The sequence below is a fragment of the Saccoglossus kowalevskii genome, chromosome 3 (genome assembly GCF_978046115.1).
Source record: "Saccoglossus kowalevskii chromosome 3, keSacKowa6.1, whole genome shotgun sequence".
In the NCBI taxonomy this organism is placed as follows: Eukaryota; Metazoa; Hemichordata; class Enteropneusta; family Harrimaniidae; genus Saccoglossus; species Saccoglossus kowalevskii.
The window spans coordinates 7,599,104-7,613,091 of NC_140643.1; the positions used below are offsets into that span (position 1 = coordinate 7,599,104).

Genomic DNA, 13,988 nt, shown 5'->3' on the forward strand with positions numbered 1-13,988 from the left:
TTTTGTAAGGAAGCAATGAGGTGTCAATGTCCTTGTTATATAACTGTTATATAACAATGATCTGGTGGTGGTTTAGCTGGTTAACTCTAAAATATCTAATGGAAGATCTGTTGAACAATAAAATAGTCTACCTGACTTACACAATTGTACTGGTAACATGTAACTTTACCAGATAGATCTCCAACTATTCTACTGTCATAAATTAGTTTTCGTGTATCTGTATCCATGGTGTGTCTAATGTCATTATTGAATTCTATGTATGGTATTATAGCTGCAACTTGCAAGTGTAGATTTAAATAGAATTACTAGACCTCCAGAGGATTTTTTTATTCTTCTGCCTGTCTAATCTAAAATACAAATAATTATCTGGTACACTAATCTTAACACTACTGTCTGTATGATTGTAGAATTTTCTTCACAGGTATGTATTTACCCCAAGTTAGGGTTGTTCGTTCAGCCACAAGCCTATCTATTTAACAAGTCATTGTGAATGACTTATTCCCCGTTGGAAATGTTATTCATGCCAAAAATAGTTGTGGACCAAATGTAATTAGTAATTTAGAGTGAATAAATGGCTGGTCTAGTATCAACAGAAATTATAAATATATGGTCAAAAATTAAATATGATATGAAATTCATGCATTTTTTGTATCCAAACTGAATTTCTTTTGTCTGGGCTCATGTACAAAGATATAGTATTATGGATAAAAAGCAAGATAACATGCAATCAACCATCTTTGGTTCGATTTTGGAACTAATTGTCATGAAAATGTATCATAACATGTATAATTTGAAGAGAGAAAAAAACATGTAAACAATAGATTTTGAAGAAACAAGGTGGCTGCCAGTTAGTCATTTTGGATTTGAACATGAAAGAAATCATCAATGACATGTATCTCAACATAAAAATGTTTGTATCAAATTTGAACAAAAAACGGCAAATCCTGTCGAATAAGCCATATTTTTTCAAAAAATAAGATGGATACCAGTCGGCTATATTTGGTCTGATTATGGAACAAAATGCTATGAACATATTCTTATATTTATGATGTATGTACCAAACATGAATGGAAATGGTCTAAAAAACCTTGGTGATATAGTTGTATGGTCAAAAAGAAAGATGGCCATCAGTCGGCTATCTTTAGTCCGACTGTAAAACAAATTTTCGTGGACATGAAATCTAAAAAGTACAATACATGTGCCACATTTTAACGAAAACTGACAAAGCATGCATAAGATATCACATTTTCAAAAAAAGCAAAGTGGCTGCCAATCGGCGAGTCGACATAGACATGTATCGAAACATGTATAATGTATGCACAGTGAATGTATGTACCAAATTTGAACAAAAAACTGACAAAGCATGCTTAAGATACCACATGTTCAAAAAAAACAAAAGGGCTGCCAGTCAAACATATTGGATTGAATCAGTAAACCACTACATGTGCACATGCCCCAAGTAAAGTACTAGGCACATGCAAGGAATGAACAGATTTGGTCCACAGGGCTCTGAAATATATTACTCTGGGTGGACGGACGGACGGACGGGCGGAAGGACGGACGAACTTTGTTCTGGCAGTCTCTGATTGCCCAAACATATATCTTCAAGTTGGTATCATATGCATTTTTATAGGTTTATTGTTTAAGTTAGTTTTGAATTATATATCTTCATTCAACATTACACTGATTCAAGAGAGAAATACACTGAAGACGATTTGGTGAACACTGAAGATGATTTGGTGAATAATTTCAATTATTCAACGATTCTCTGTGTGTTTTGTTCAGTGAAAAGGTGGCGAACTCCCCGAACCCTGGAATCGGTTTAATAACACGATAATTAAGCCATCATAATACTGTGTATGTACCACATTAGGGTGATACATACACTATTTTACTGGCACCTTTATAAGTGCTGTGTGTTGAATCGTGTGCATTCTTTAAAATACGAGATACACATGCACATACACAATACCACCATTCTATATTTTTATTACATACTTTAGTTATACACTTTTTATAACAACACTGAGATTCAGCAAATATTACTCTGGTCTAACGAATTTTAGTAATACTGTAAAATGACTAATTTTCACTGGGTTTAAATTTCGCTGATTTATCATTTCAGGCATATTCAGTTGTTTTTAAATTCTCGGTTTTATAATTTAGATAATGTGTTCTATAGTGAATATCCCTGGGTTTTAATTTAGCGCATTTTCCAGTCAGCGAAAAAAGCAAATTTATAACCAAGTGAATAATTAACACATTTACAGTAATTGCAAAAGTATCGAGAAGCCTTTATCCAAAGATTGTTGAAAGACTTGTCCACAACACAGTATAAATATGTTAATGGGAAAAAGGAATCTTATTCACCAAATGATATGCTATGAATTTTATTCAGTACAATGGCCTCAGGCCTATGGTACAATAAATCAAAAAATAGAAAAATACATACAGAGGGATTCCTTTAAATAATTGTTGAATCTACTAGTCACAACTGGTTACTTAAAGTAGATTGACTCTGTGTTTAGAAGCGTAGAATACAAATTTTGAAATTCGGCCGAATTCGGCATTTTTGTGTGGAAAAATCTCTTGCATACGAACACCTAATTACACGAAGAACATAGAACACTTTCCCGGGGTGTTTGAAACCGAAATTGTCATCTGACTGTAAGGCCGTCGCTAATTGGCTGCTGAGCTGGAATGAAAATTTTTGGTTTCAAATACCCCAGGAAAGTGTTCTATGTTCTTCCTGTTTTTAGGTGTTCGTAATTAGGGGATTTTTTTAACACAAAAACGACGAATTCGGCCGGTTTTTTTTTATCGGCTGGCTTAATATTATCCCAATGGATCGTATTTCTGTGAAAGATTGGTATTTTTGTCCTGATTTGTAGGAATCTGAAAAACGCGTTTCACAACTTGTCTCTTATTCAGTTTCATGCTGCATTCAAGATGGCGTTCCCATATAGTAAATATCGTATTTATTTTATTATCACGTGTGCGCCAGCTGACTGTGCACTCACTAATCCCCTAACATACGAATGAGCCTGATAATGACAAGTTATGAGCAGGTGTGGGTTGGTAACGTCCAGATCTTCCATCAGATACCAACTATACAGGGGTCATCAGTGAATGTCGTTATAATTCAGCGGGCTCACATCTGACAGTGTCATACATTGTTCTCTTCTCAATGAGAGCTGAGCTAACAGATTGAAGTAGAAAAGTTCTAAGCTGTGTAGTAGAACATCAATTAGTATGTAAATATAGTTTTAATACATGTACTATCCTTATACTTAGAAGGAGGGGTCACAATTGTTCATGCACCATTCAAGGGGGGTCAGCAACTTTGATGCAAATGTTTGTGAAGGGTCATATATTTTTATGTACGCGACTTTCCAAAAACACCGGCCTACCATCCCCCTGTGCTTTTTGTCCAGTCCCTTAGCTCCATGGTTACTTTTAAGTGCCTATGAAATGTCTGCTACTTTCTGACCCAAATCATTTATTGGTGCATCAATAATATTATTTTTTATGTTAATAATTACAAAATAAATTTGAACAAATCGGTTTCAAAGTACACCAGCGAGGATTGGCACGAGTGGGCGCCGTCCGATCTGAATGGAACGTTTCGAAGTCAGTCGTGCGTAGCCCGCTGTCGAAGCAACAACGTTCCGAACAAATGAAATAATTTATGCGATTTCTTTACAGAATAATTCTCTACAAAATATAGAAATATTCAGGTTCTAAAATTATGCCGATTGCAAAACATTTCAACCTACAACCAGTTGGACACCACAAGTTTCTTGCTAGAGTTCTACGCGTGATTTTATTGCGTTCAAAATAGGCTATAAGAAAGCATTTTTGCAGAATTTTACTGAAAAGACGAGTTTTTTAATACTCGTGAATATTAATTTTGCAAATGAGATAATTATTTCAACCAATCGTGTCATGCACATCCGGTCTACGCCAATTTTATAGGAGGGCAAGGGGGTAGCTGGTACAGCTTACAGGAAATACAAAATGCATTTTACGTTTTTATAGGATATAAAATGGAAAGTTCAATTTACAGTAAAAAATAGATTTTTACACACGGATAAAACAAATTCCTAATTACATTTTACATGTTTGAGAATTTGTGTTTGAAAATCAAAATTAGAAATTGCGTACGAGTTACAACATTTAATGTGGAAAATACTTTATAATGTTTACAAAAAATAAAATCTTTGTAAAAATTACGGACGAATAAAATAGCTGATTACATTTTACAACTTACCCATGTCTACGAATTTACATGTTTTATTTATTCAAATTATTACGAAAATAAAAACAATTGATTACAGCTTACCTGACCCTACTTTTGCCCCTTTCTATTATCCAAAAACCGATCCGAGCGCCTATGTTTCGGCCTGCGTTGTAGGATTGACTCTGGAATTTGGTTCTTTTTAAAAGTATTCGTACTGGGCTAGGTTTAATTTTTCATCACTTGTCTTTTAATCCATGTTGTTCTTTTATAACAGTTGTTCGGCGAATCTGCGGTATGATGGTGTATAGAGAGAATGTTCATCGCAATTTGTTCTCATTGATTTTACGGCTTTCGTCTACTAATGTCACCTTCGAATCGTTCAGAAACGCGTAAATTCTCACACTATTACTACAAGTATTGCTGCATCCGCCGAAAATACGTTTCAAAAATAGCGGAGACCGAAAAATATGTATCGTTAATAGTATTTTGGCACTTTTACTTCGGCTCAGTAATGTCAGAAAGCCGGAAACAGCCGACTGTTTCAGGAAAGGCGTGGCTACAACACGAGAAATATCTCAAATTTACTCGGATACGAGTAATCATTTTCAACAATAAAAATCAATAACTGTCTATTTCAGTGAGACACAAATCCAAAAAGGGAAATGTGTGGGTATGCATTTCAAATTAAACTTAAAGGGCGATGATCGTCGCGCTACGAAATGTTGAAACTTTATAATCGTTGAAACTTTAATCACTAGTTTAGTATGTTCTAAATTTATTGTTACATGTTCACGTATTTCAACGGCAAACAGTTATAACTGAGCGCTTAGTGCGAGTTAATTTGTCAAATTCACGTGAATTCTATCTATGCCAATTAGTATTATGTTGCTTGTACTTCTTTATCATTCCGATCTGTGTTTATCTTTTGTTGTGAAATACGTCATTACGTGTGTCAACTTGAAGCAATGTTCCAGAGTTGTTGTCAATAAGTTGAACGAAATAGGGACATGTTCTATTTCATGCAACATGTTGCAGGTTGTTGATTGACAATAACCAATCAAATACATAGCCCGATGTCATGTGACCATGTTTTATATAGCTAGTATGTCCATTCTACTACATTACCCGTATTTTCCTGACTCTCTGTGAGTAAATTGTTTTCAGAAAACTGAGCACTTATTCATCTGAATGATAGCCGAGTTGATTTTTTTCAACGGACGTAAAAAATGTTTAATTCCAAGGCCCAAATATCAATTCACCTTTTTTGTGCCTGTAAAACTGAGTTGATTTACTCAATGAAAAAGATGCCGTTATAAATAAAGTTTAGGAATGTCTTAATATTTGAACCATTAGACAGTCATACAAGGGATACAAGTGTAATTTGACCCGACTATTTATTCCAATCGGAATAAGAAAACAAGTAGCCAAAAATTGCAATGTGATCATAACATCAAAACACCAAAGAAGGTGTTGAAAAAAGTGTACATCGTGTACATAGCTGTTTCCATGTGTTCATTTAATACACCGAAGTGTTCGAACTATTTCTTTAGTATGTTGCACAAGTTTGCCCAAGACATCCTATTTCCAAACCTTTTTGTTTGTATTTCGGGGGAGGAAAGTGTACCCCACTTTTCCATGTAGTAAAGTGTGCCAACACAATCTAGCTATTCGATAATTGATTAATACATCCCCGGATACATACCGACACCGCAATAGCGACCGATATAATGCCACCTTGAAAAATAGGAACAGTTTCAATCCGGTAAGTAGGTCATTGCTTTCAATTGCAATGGTCAAACCATCCTCTACTGTGAGTCAGTATATTTAGTTGGTTGTAGTAACACAATAACTAATTATAATATAAATATATGTGTTGGTATTACATTGAAGCACTTTGTTCGAATACCATGTAAACACGTCACATGGGATCACTAACAAACACGACGTGACGCAATGATTTACGTAAATAAAAGAAAGTAGTGGTAGTTGTATCATTCGTTTTATATGGGTATACAGTTATATGTATAACCACTTATCGTTGAATCACCAACTGTAGCATATTTTTAAAACAAATTATACATCAATATCCCAGTTATATTACAAATATATCACCAAATAAATTAATAGTAAAATTCTACATCTTGTTAAATTTAAATATAGAAAAAAATTAAATACTGAATTATTCACAGTCTTATTAAGGTAGCGAGACTATTATTTGTGTTGAAAATTACGATTTTCACATTTATTTATTAATTGATGAAATGCACTATAAACTTTCATATGATAAAGTCAACATAACATAGAATGTCATGTAAGTTGGTTAAAATGTATATTTTCTGAAGGGAAGCAAGGCAGCCTCAGTAGTGTTTTCCAAAATCAACAATACAGGTTTAATCTGTGTGCCTATAAGTTTCAAAGATAAACTCAAGACAAAGCAATGTTAGGATGTGTTATCAGTAGCTATCTGACACACAATGAGTGTTTCCAAACATTCCAGTGGTTTGTCTCCGCCCCTGTTTGTTTCACAGATTAGTCATTTGCATATGAATGTGTCAGACACAAGGTCACCCAGCCACTGAAAAAAATCATTGATTTTGGTGTTTTCATATGCCGAATTTATCCAATTATAGCTATCCCATTCCTTTATTTTTTTGGTTTTTAATAGCCTTACACACTTGGATGCCCCTACACATGGTAAAACAGACCTTGATGGGAAAACAAATTGATTGTGCCGATAAACAAGCTTGAAAATATTTGCTGTTACTTCATTGACGTTTTCTAGGAGTTTATGTTTTTCAAAATACAAGGTCTTTAACAAAAAATAACGTATACTTATTGTCGTCGGATTAACACCAAATTTTCACAGCTTTAAGGTGACAATGAGAGGAACTTGAATGTGTCCCGACAAACTATTTCATCGATTATTTACCAACGAGTTGTGGTTTGAGTTGGGGGCAATGTGACTAAAACAGTAATTGAAATTCAGCACACTATTTTTTAAAACGCGTTGCTTGAATAAAACTGACCAGACACATTCAATTTACCAGACTATTGAACAACTAGGAAAAGTGAAAAAAATACTTCTTATCGCCAGCGTAAATGCGTAATTATTTTTTTTACAGAAAAAGTAATTTTTCACCTTTGATTGAGTAACGCGTCGTAGAATGCAGATACGGGCATGCAAAATACACTTGTGAAAAGCTTGAAATCTGGCGATTCTAAAAATATATACTTTCCCGGGTCTATTTGTAGTCATTTAGTCACAATTAGAAGATGAAAAAAAGTATGCAAATAATAGTCTCGCTACCTTAAAAAACATTATCATGATCATATCAACTATTTGAAATAGCAACCAACATAATTTTATTTATATTATTAGTAAAAAAAACGGCCTTTTTTATAATGCATTCTTAACATTCCTATTTTCCAGCATCAATAACTTTTACATAACTCAAGCGAGTGCTATGTTTAGGGATTTCGGTGGTATACAAATAACTTATTCAGAATGTTAGTAATTTGTGTTGTATTCAACAACTGTAATATAATAAAAAAAACTTTGGACATAATCTCGAACCACGGTATGACACAGTAGGACGGCGACCCAGCACTCCATTATTCTTCATGTTATAGATGTATTATAACAAATATGCTGGTACATCATTTGACAGCTCTACTGGTCGGCATCACACAGTACTATAATAGCATCTGCGTACAAGTATCATGAGATATTTCTTTCTATCAGCAACGCGGGAATTTTTTCAACTCTATCTATCATAAAACCTCATTGCAATTATTAAGACATTGCCTTTCGTAAATAAAAAATAGATAAATAATATTCATTTTTAAAAAGAGCCGCGTGCGCCAACATGCGTCAGAGTGAGTGTACACAGTGCCTATGTAAAATATTAAGTGTTTTTTATCTTCAAATCACAATCTATTTACAAACTACTACTATAATCATATATAATTATAACGAATTGTCAAATATTAATTGAATTCATAAATCGCTAGTGTGTTTTATTGATTGATTTATTGATAGGTTCGACTTCTAATTAACCGTCCGTGACCTGTATCTGACTCAATTCATACTCGTATCGTGACAACAAATAATTCAACATCAATATCGGACACCAGCTGAGAATAAAAAAGAATTTACAATAGAACTAGTAGTAGTGGCAATATTGCTATCGAAATAAGGACCTTTGGAGTAAAGTTATGGTAATGTAGAAATTGAACGTTGATCATGTAAATTTTCAAAACAAAAAAGTGTTTGACATAACCGCATATGTGGACAGAGGTTTACTATTTTACTATTTTAAGTTTCGTTATGCCAAGAATTTGTTTACAAGAAGTTTCTAAACGATGTTTTGCTTAACGCTGCACAGTAGGTCTGGTTGTACGGTGTCACTCAAGATTCACTCTTTTGTAGATAAGAAAGGGGATAATAACACTGATTATGTGATACAAAGCAGTTGTCAAAGTTAACTCTATTCATATAAGTATTACAATACATTTCCAGGAGGTCTGCTACTTGACAATTGAGACATATTGTCATCTCCCGATTCAAAAAAAACACGTGTCAACAATACACGTATGCCGTAACACGCCTACCTGAAGCTGGGTCAACAGGGGATCCGCCTATTTGAATGGAACTAACCCACCTATTATACGGTGATTAACGCTATGACGTGCCTTATTATCATCCCACCACAGGAACGTTAGAAATCTTTTCATGTGACCACTTCACTGATATATTACATGCGATGCCCGCTGTCACTTTCACAGTAATACAATGGCATTCTGATGCCACCACACCTTACGTATTACACTGGTCTGTCGCCCGTTGACTGTATCCGACCAACATTGTATTAACGGAAATCCTGTGTCCGACCTTCAATCGTTGTGTATGCTTGCGTGATATATTCAAATGTATTTCCTCGACGTAAAAACAATTCTTGGCTGTTATTATTTTTATTTTTAAAAAATATGGATCTGCAACGAAGGAAGTCAGAAATCCAACCTTCATGGAATATCTCTGCAGATGGTGGATGGGGATGGTTTGTTGTGATCGGCAGTAATATTGCAATAATGATATGTGCCGGACTACCTCCAAGTATGGGACCGGTATTGTCAATTTTATCAGAAGTCTTCGATTCCAATGTGTCAGATACGTCATGGGTACTTTCCTTGGCAATTTGTATGGTCAACATAACAGGTACAGTATATATTCAGAGATTTCCAATCAGAGGGAGATATTTTAATAACTCGTTATTGTAGTATATTCTTCTTGTAGGATCAAGCCATAGTAATTACTCACTCTGATGGGTAGATGCGAAATCTGAGTAAAGTCAGATTGTTTGCTTTGTCAATATTGTTTAAATGAATTAATATGATGTATTGCTTCATAACAGCAAGACACACGGTACACTATCGAATTCGATCTGGTTCTCACTCACTTGCACAAACCCACGATATATATATATATATATTACATAAAGATGTGTACATTGAAGCGCGTGCCGCATGGGATTTTCATTAACCGAATACAATAGAAACTGTTAACAGCGATGTACGTAACATTATAGTAGTTCTGAGCAATCTTGTTATTCACTATAGGACCATTGGCGAGTGCATTGACTAACAAGTTTGGAACACGTTCAGTGGTGGCGCTTGGTGCCATGTTATCATGTATTGGAATGATTATGAGTTCATTTGCGTCAAGTGTATCGTATTTATGTATCAGTTACGGTTTTATAACAGGTACGATGTCATACGTTATGTATTTACTTTGTGATAATATCTGAGTAGTGTCAAATAACAAATGTTAAACCAAACAAATGTCATGCAAAACTATATACAAAGCTATATTCTATTTATTAAATTATTATTTCCACAAAACGCATCGCTGAATGGGGAAGGATCACTTTTTAGCCAATCGCACGTTTTTCGTGTTTTGATTTTAAATACAATTTACTGTCATTTGTGAATATTTATAGAATGTGAAAAGCAGCATATATTAACATGCATTGCTGAACCATTGTCAGTTGTACATTGGGATGTGATTCATACAGGTTAACATGACAAAAAGACGTCATTTTGGAAATTATTGCTGCTGTATAGCAATATTAATTCAAGTGTCCGAGAATTTGTTACACTTAACAGTCTGTATAATAAACAAGTATACGTATTTGTAACGAGCACAGGACAGGACAGTAATAAAACAATAATATTGTGTTACAGGAATTGGTTATGGCCTAGCGTTTACGCCAAGTATCGGTATTCTCGGGGTGTATTTCCATCGTCGCTTTGCCCTGGCTAACGCCCTCGCATTTACCGGTACCAGCACTGGATTCTTCATCTTTCCGTCAGTATTACGCTATCTTCTCGACATCTATGGATGGACTGGTACTTTTGTCGTACTTACAGGTCTTTCTGCAAATCTATTTGTATGTGCTGCCCTGTTTCAACCCCGAACATGTCACATCATTGAGACAGGTCGTCAAACTGATGACTCAACGACACCACAATCTCCCAGATTATTTAGCGTCTCCAATTCTATGGCTCATTGTACATGTATAGAGAATAGTGAAACGTGCGACGTTGGTGTCTCTGCTTACAATATCCCGTCATACTCACCACACTGCCATCGAGGGTCGGTCCTTTCAAATCACAGAAATATCGTGTCTTGGAAAAATGAACTGAATAAAAACAATTCCAATTGTCGCGGCTCGAAGACAAGTGGTGATGAAAGTCAACATTATGGTAACGTAGCAGACACTAAGTTGGGCAGCACAGGGAACCTTATGCTGTCTGAATTGAAGAATAATGATCAAACCCGAAGGCGACTCTCAAGTTCTGTTAATAAAAGACAATCTATGTCCCAAAAATTGTTAACTTTCCTCGACTGGGGTCTATTTTGTGAAAATCGATTATTCACAGGATTTACCTTCACTCTTTTCCTTATCGGTATTGGTTTTAACGTTTCCCTAGTACACCTTGCATCACGAGGTATCAGCTACGGTTTAGCGCCAACGGAAGCGGCACTCATCTCTTCAGTCGTCGGAATATCAAACGTTGTTGGCCAATTTGGACATGCGTGGTTGGTACAGGCAAAATGGACAACAGGCTCGCAGTGTTATTTCACCTCGTTGTTTGTGTGTGGTGTGGCGTCACTGTTTAGTGTGTTAATGAAGAGAGCCGTTGAGTACGGTATATACTGTGCCATTCTTGGTCTGACTAGTGGTGTATACATGACAGTTATACCGGTAGTCTTAAAAGAATATGTCGGCAATGCTAAGATGACAGACGCATTAGGACTCTCCCTTCCAGCCCTTGGAATTGGCAGTCTGATTGGCCCACCCATTTCAGGTAAAACACATTGTTACATGGGGTGGATGAGTGCCATTCGTTGTGTGGTTGTTTTCAATAACACAACAATAAATATATAACAAAAATGACGGACGACTCTGACCACAAAAAGGGTGAATTCTTACATACAGTCTTTTGTTGTTGCTGTAGTATTTTTGGTGTTTTTTTTCTATAAAGTACTATGCTAGTGTATAAATGGTGTAATGTAATTTGTAATTTCTATTTACAGGGTGGATCTTTGACAAAACAGGGAGCTATAACGGTCCATATTATTTAGTTGGATGTACGTTCCTATTATCTACGACGTTTGTCTTCGCAGAGTTATATTACTGCCGATGGTGCACCAAGTGTGACGATAGTATTCAAGATGATAAAACAGCGCCACCTACGTTACACAATTGTCTGACTCCACACCAAGAATCTGAAACTTCATATGCGAATACTAATTTTATATACGTAAATACTGCTTTCCTGGCCGATAACATTATGTCAGATACGTGGATTTAAACAGAATCAGTCGTGACTGTGTGCTTTAAACAATTGATATATGATATACAGTTACATTTATTGAGATTTATATATGATGACAATTTCATTCAAAGGTCTTTTCGGCACAGTCACGTGATTCTGGACGGTGTCACATTTATTCATAGTATTTATTCATCAAACATTTAATATAATGACTTTGAAATTAACGATGATGTTAATACCATTTTTATAAATTAAATAATTACTCAGAGCATTTGTGTTCGATACACACTTGTTTTTTTCTTGTACGAACTTGATTCTGCTTCGCACGTATATCTGATTTACTTGTGAAATATTGTTATGTTTTAACAAAATATGTGTGTATTACCGATATCATAGCAATTACACTGTAAGTGTCTGTATTGTAATACTAGTATATGACGAATGACGTCACCTGCCACGTGAATGTGTTGAGTACAACATGTATTCAAATGCTGTACTCTGAGTATATCATGTGCAATGCGTTATGGGAGATAAATTCGAAATATATTGGAAATATATTATCACAATGACACTCACTAGATTCACTAGATTAAATGTATTTTTTTTTTAGAAAATCGTTTACAATACTAGTATCGCTATCAATACTCATCCAACCGACGTCAATATTTTGACAATGAATATTTTACAATGAAAACCAATGCACAAAGGCAGTTAATATTACCAGATTAAGACTCTATATTGGATGACGCCCTCAACTGCCAGTAACTTCATTTACTGATTTGTCGAGATAACATTCGATACCATTTTATATGTGGATGGCCGGCTGCCATAGAAACTGGTAACAATTTTCATAACATTTTCAAGGTACATGTATAACGTTCCAGCTTACTGCCTCCATAGTTTGCGGACTTCCGCACCGTGGAGCCGACATCTTAGCGGAATTTCCTGACTAGTTTGGGTAACTATGTATAATAGTGGAACATGATTTCAACTTATAATTGTATGTATAGTGTACATATGCTAATTCACATATATTGTTTTACAAAAGTAATAATAAGGCCTACATATGTATAACCTGTAACAGTTTATATTTCTATACCTCAATTGCAGCCAACAAATTTAGTTTTTTATTTATAAAAATATGATCCATATCTATGAAATTCCCCGCTTTGCAGACTATTCAGCAAAATGGAAACTGTCAATAAATACTAAAAAAAACTTGAAAAATTATATTTAACAAATCAAACAGACTTATGAATAATGATGTTGAGCTACTCATTTTTAGTTACTTCGAGAAGATACTCGTGTCAGTGGAGGAAATAAAAAGAGGATATAATAGTACAAAAAAACAACAACAAAAAACAGCCAAGTTCTTCCATATTTTATTATGCACGCATGCGCAAGTGCAACAAGTAAACCTACATAAACTCACAGACCAATAAGATGAGGTCTTACACTTACTTGTTTTCAAATGCTACTAAACAAAACTTTTTTTTTGAAGGGATGAGTACAGTCAAGCAATTTAACTACTTCGGCCTAGTTATCACTCTAAATTAAAAAAAAATATTATTATTTATCTTTATTTCAGACTGTCAAGCTTTTGAAAGTCCATATAAAACTAGTATTAAGTGAATAAATAAAGAATTGAACCGACTTGTCGAAATTCAAAACACTTCTTCAAGTTTTTAAATTTCAAATAAATAAAACTGTTCTTAAGACATCACAAATTTTGAAATATGTTTACCTTATAACTTGTAAAAAAACAAATTAATAATAAATTGAAACAATTATTTATCATACAATGGCAAATGGAATTAATGACTACAGCTGGCCGAATAATGCTAAAAATAAACAAAGAATTCAAAGCAAAGCAGCGACCGCTGAACAAATTAGAAAACTACCTGATAAA

At 34.7% G+C, this 13,988-nt stretch overlaps 1 protein-coding gene across 1 annotated transcript; it reads left to right on the top strand.

Annotated features, from left to right (window-relative positions):
• Nucleotides 1-9,226: 9,226 nt before the first annotated feature.
• On the top strand, nt 9,227-12,115 carry LOC102805356 (monocarboxylate transporter 13-like). The gene is made up of 4 exons (XM_006821244.2): nt 9,227-9,455; nt 9,857-10,000; nt 10,481-11,608; nt 11,838-12,115. Exons 1-4 carry the CDS (start codon nt 9,227-9,229, stop codon nt 12,113-12,115), a joined length of 1,779 nt encoding a protein of 592 aa, XP_006821307.2.
• The last annotated feature ends 1,873 nt before the right edge of the window (nt 12,116-13,988 follow it).